The sequence below is a fragment of the Rhincodon typus genome, unplaced genomic scaffold, assembly GCF_021869965.1.
Source record: "Rhincodon typus isolate 14 unplaced genomic scaffold, sRhiTyp1.1 hic_rhity00003628, whole genome shotgun sequence".
Classification (NCBI taxonomy): domain Eukaryota; kingdom Metazoa; phylum Chordata; class Chondrichthyes; order Orectolobiformes; family Rhincodontidae; genus Rhincodon; species Rhincodon typus.
Genome location: NW_025969266.1, coordinates 15,786 through 16,125, shown reverse-complemented (window position 1 = coordinate 16,125; position 340 = coordinate 15,786). Strand labels below are relative to the sequence as shown.

Genomic DNA, 340 nt, shown 5'->3' with positions numbered 1-340 from the left:
CCCCCCACCAGATGCTGTTCCTTGCCACCTTCTTCCCCACATGGGATGCCTCACTCGGTGTTTATGACTTTATCGGGGTAAGTGCCAAATATACCCCCCCAGCCCCAAGAGGCGGCTCCATGTGGGGTTAAGGGGTAGCAGGGTCTGTCTGAATGAGGGAACCTGGAGCTGGTCAGGGCCTGGATCCATCAGACTTTTGGAGGGTGTAAGGGGGTGATCAGACTGGAGCAGATCAGATCCTGAGGGGGAGGGGGGATTGAGATGGTGTTACCCCCTTGTGGGGCAATATAAAACAGGACGGTGGCAGTTTGAGATTAAAGGGGGTCCCACAAGTGAAGAG

At 55.6% G+C, this 340-nt stretch overlaps 1 protein-coding gene across 1 annotated transcript in view; it reads left to right on the top strand.

The window, feature by feature from the left end:
• The first annotated feature begins 10 nt into the window (after positions 1–10).
• tmem147 (transmembrane protein 147) overlaps positions 11–340 on the top strand; it is a 4,825-nt gene continuing 4,495 nt past the window's right edge. The window contains exon 1 of the mRNA XM_020524825.2: positions 11–77. Coding sequence (XP_020380414.1) covers positions 12–77 — 66 coding nt within the window. The 5' untranslated portion in view covers position 11. The remainder of the gene's footprint in view (positions 78–340) is intronic.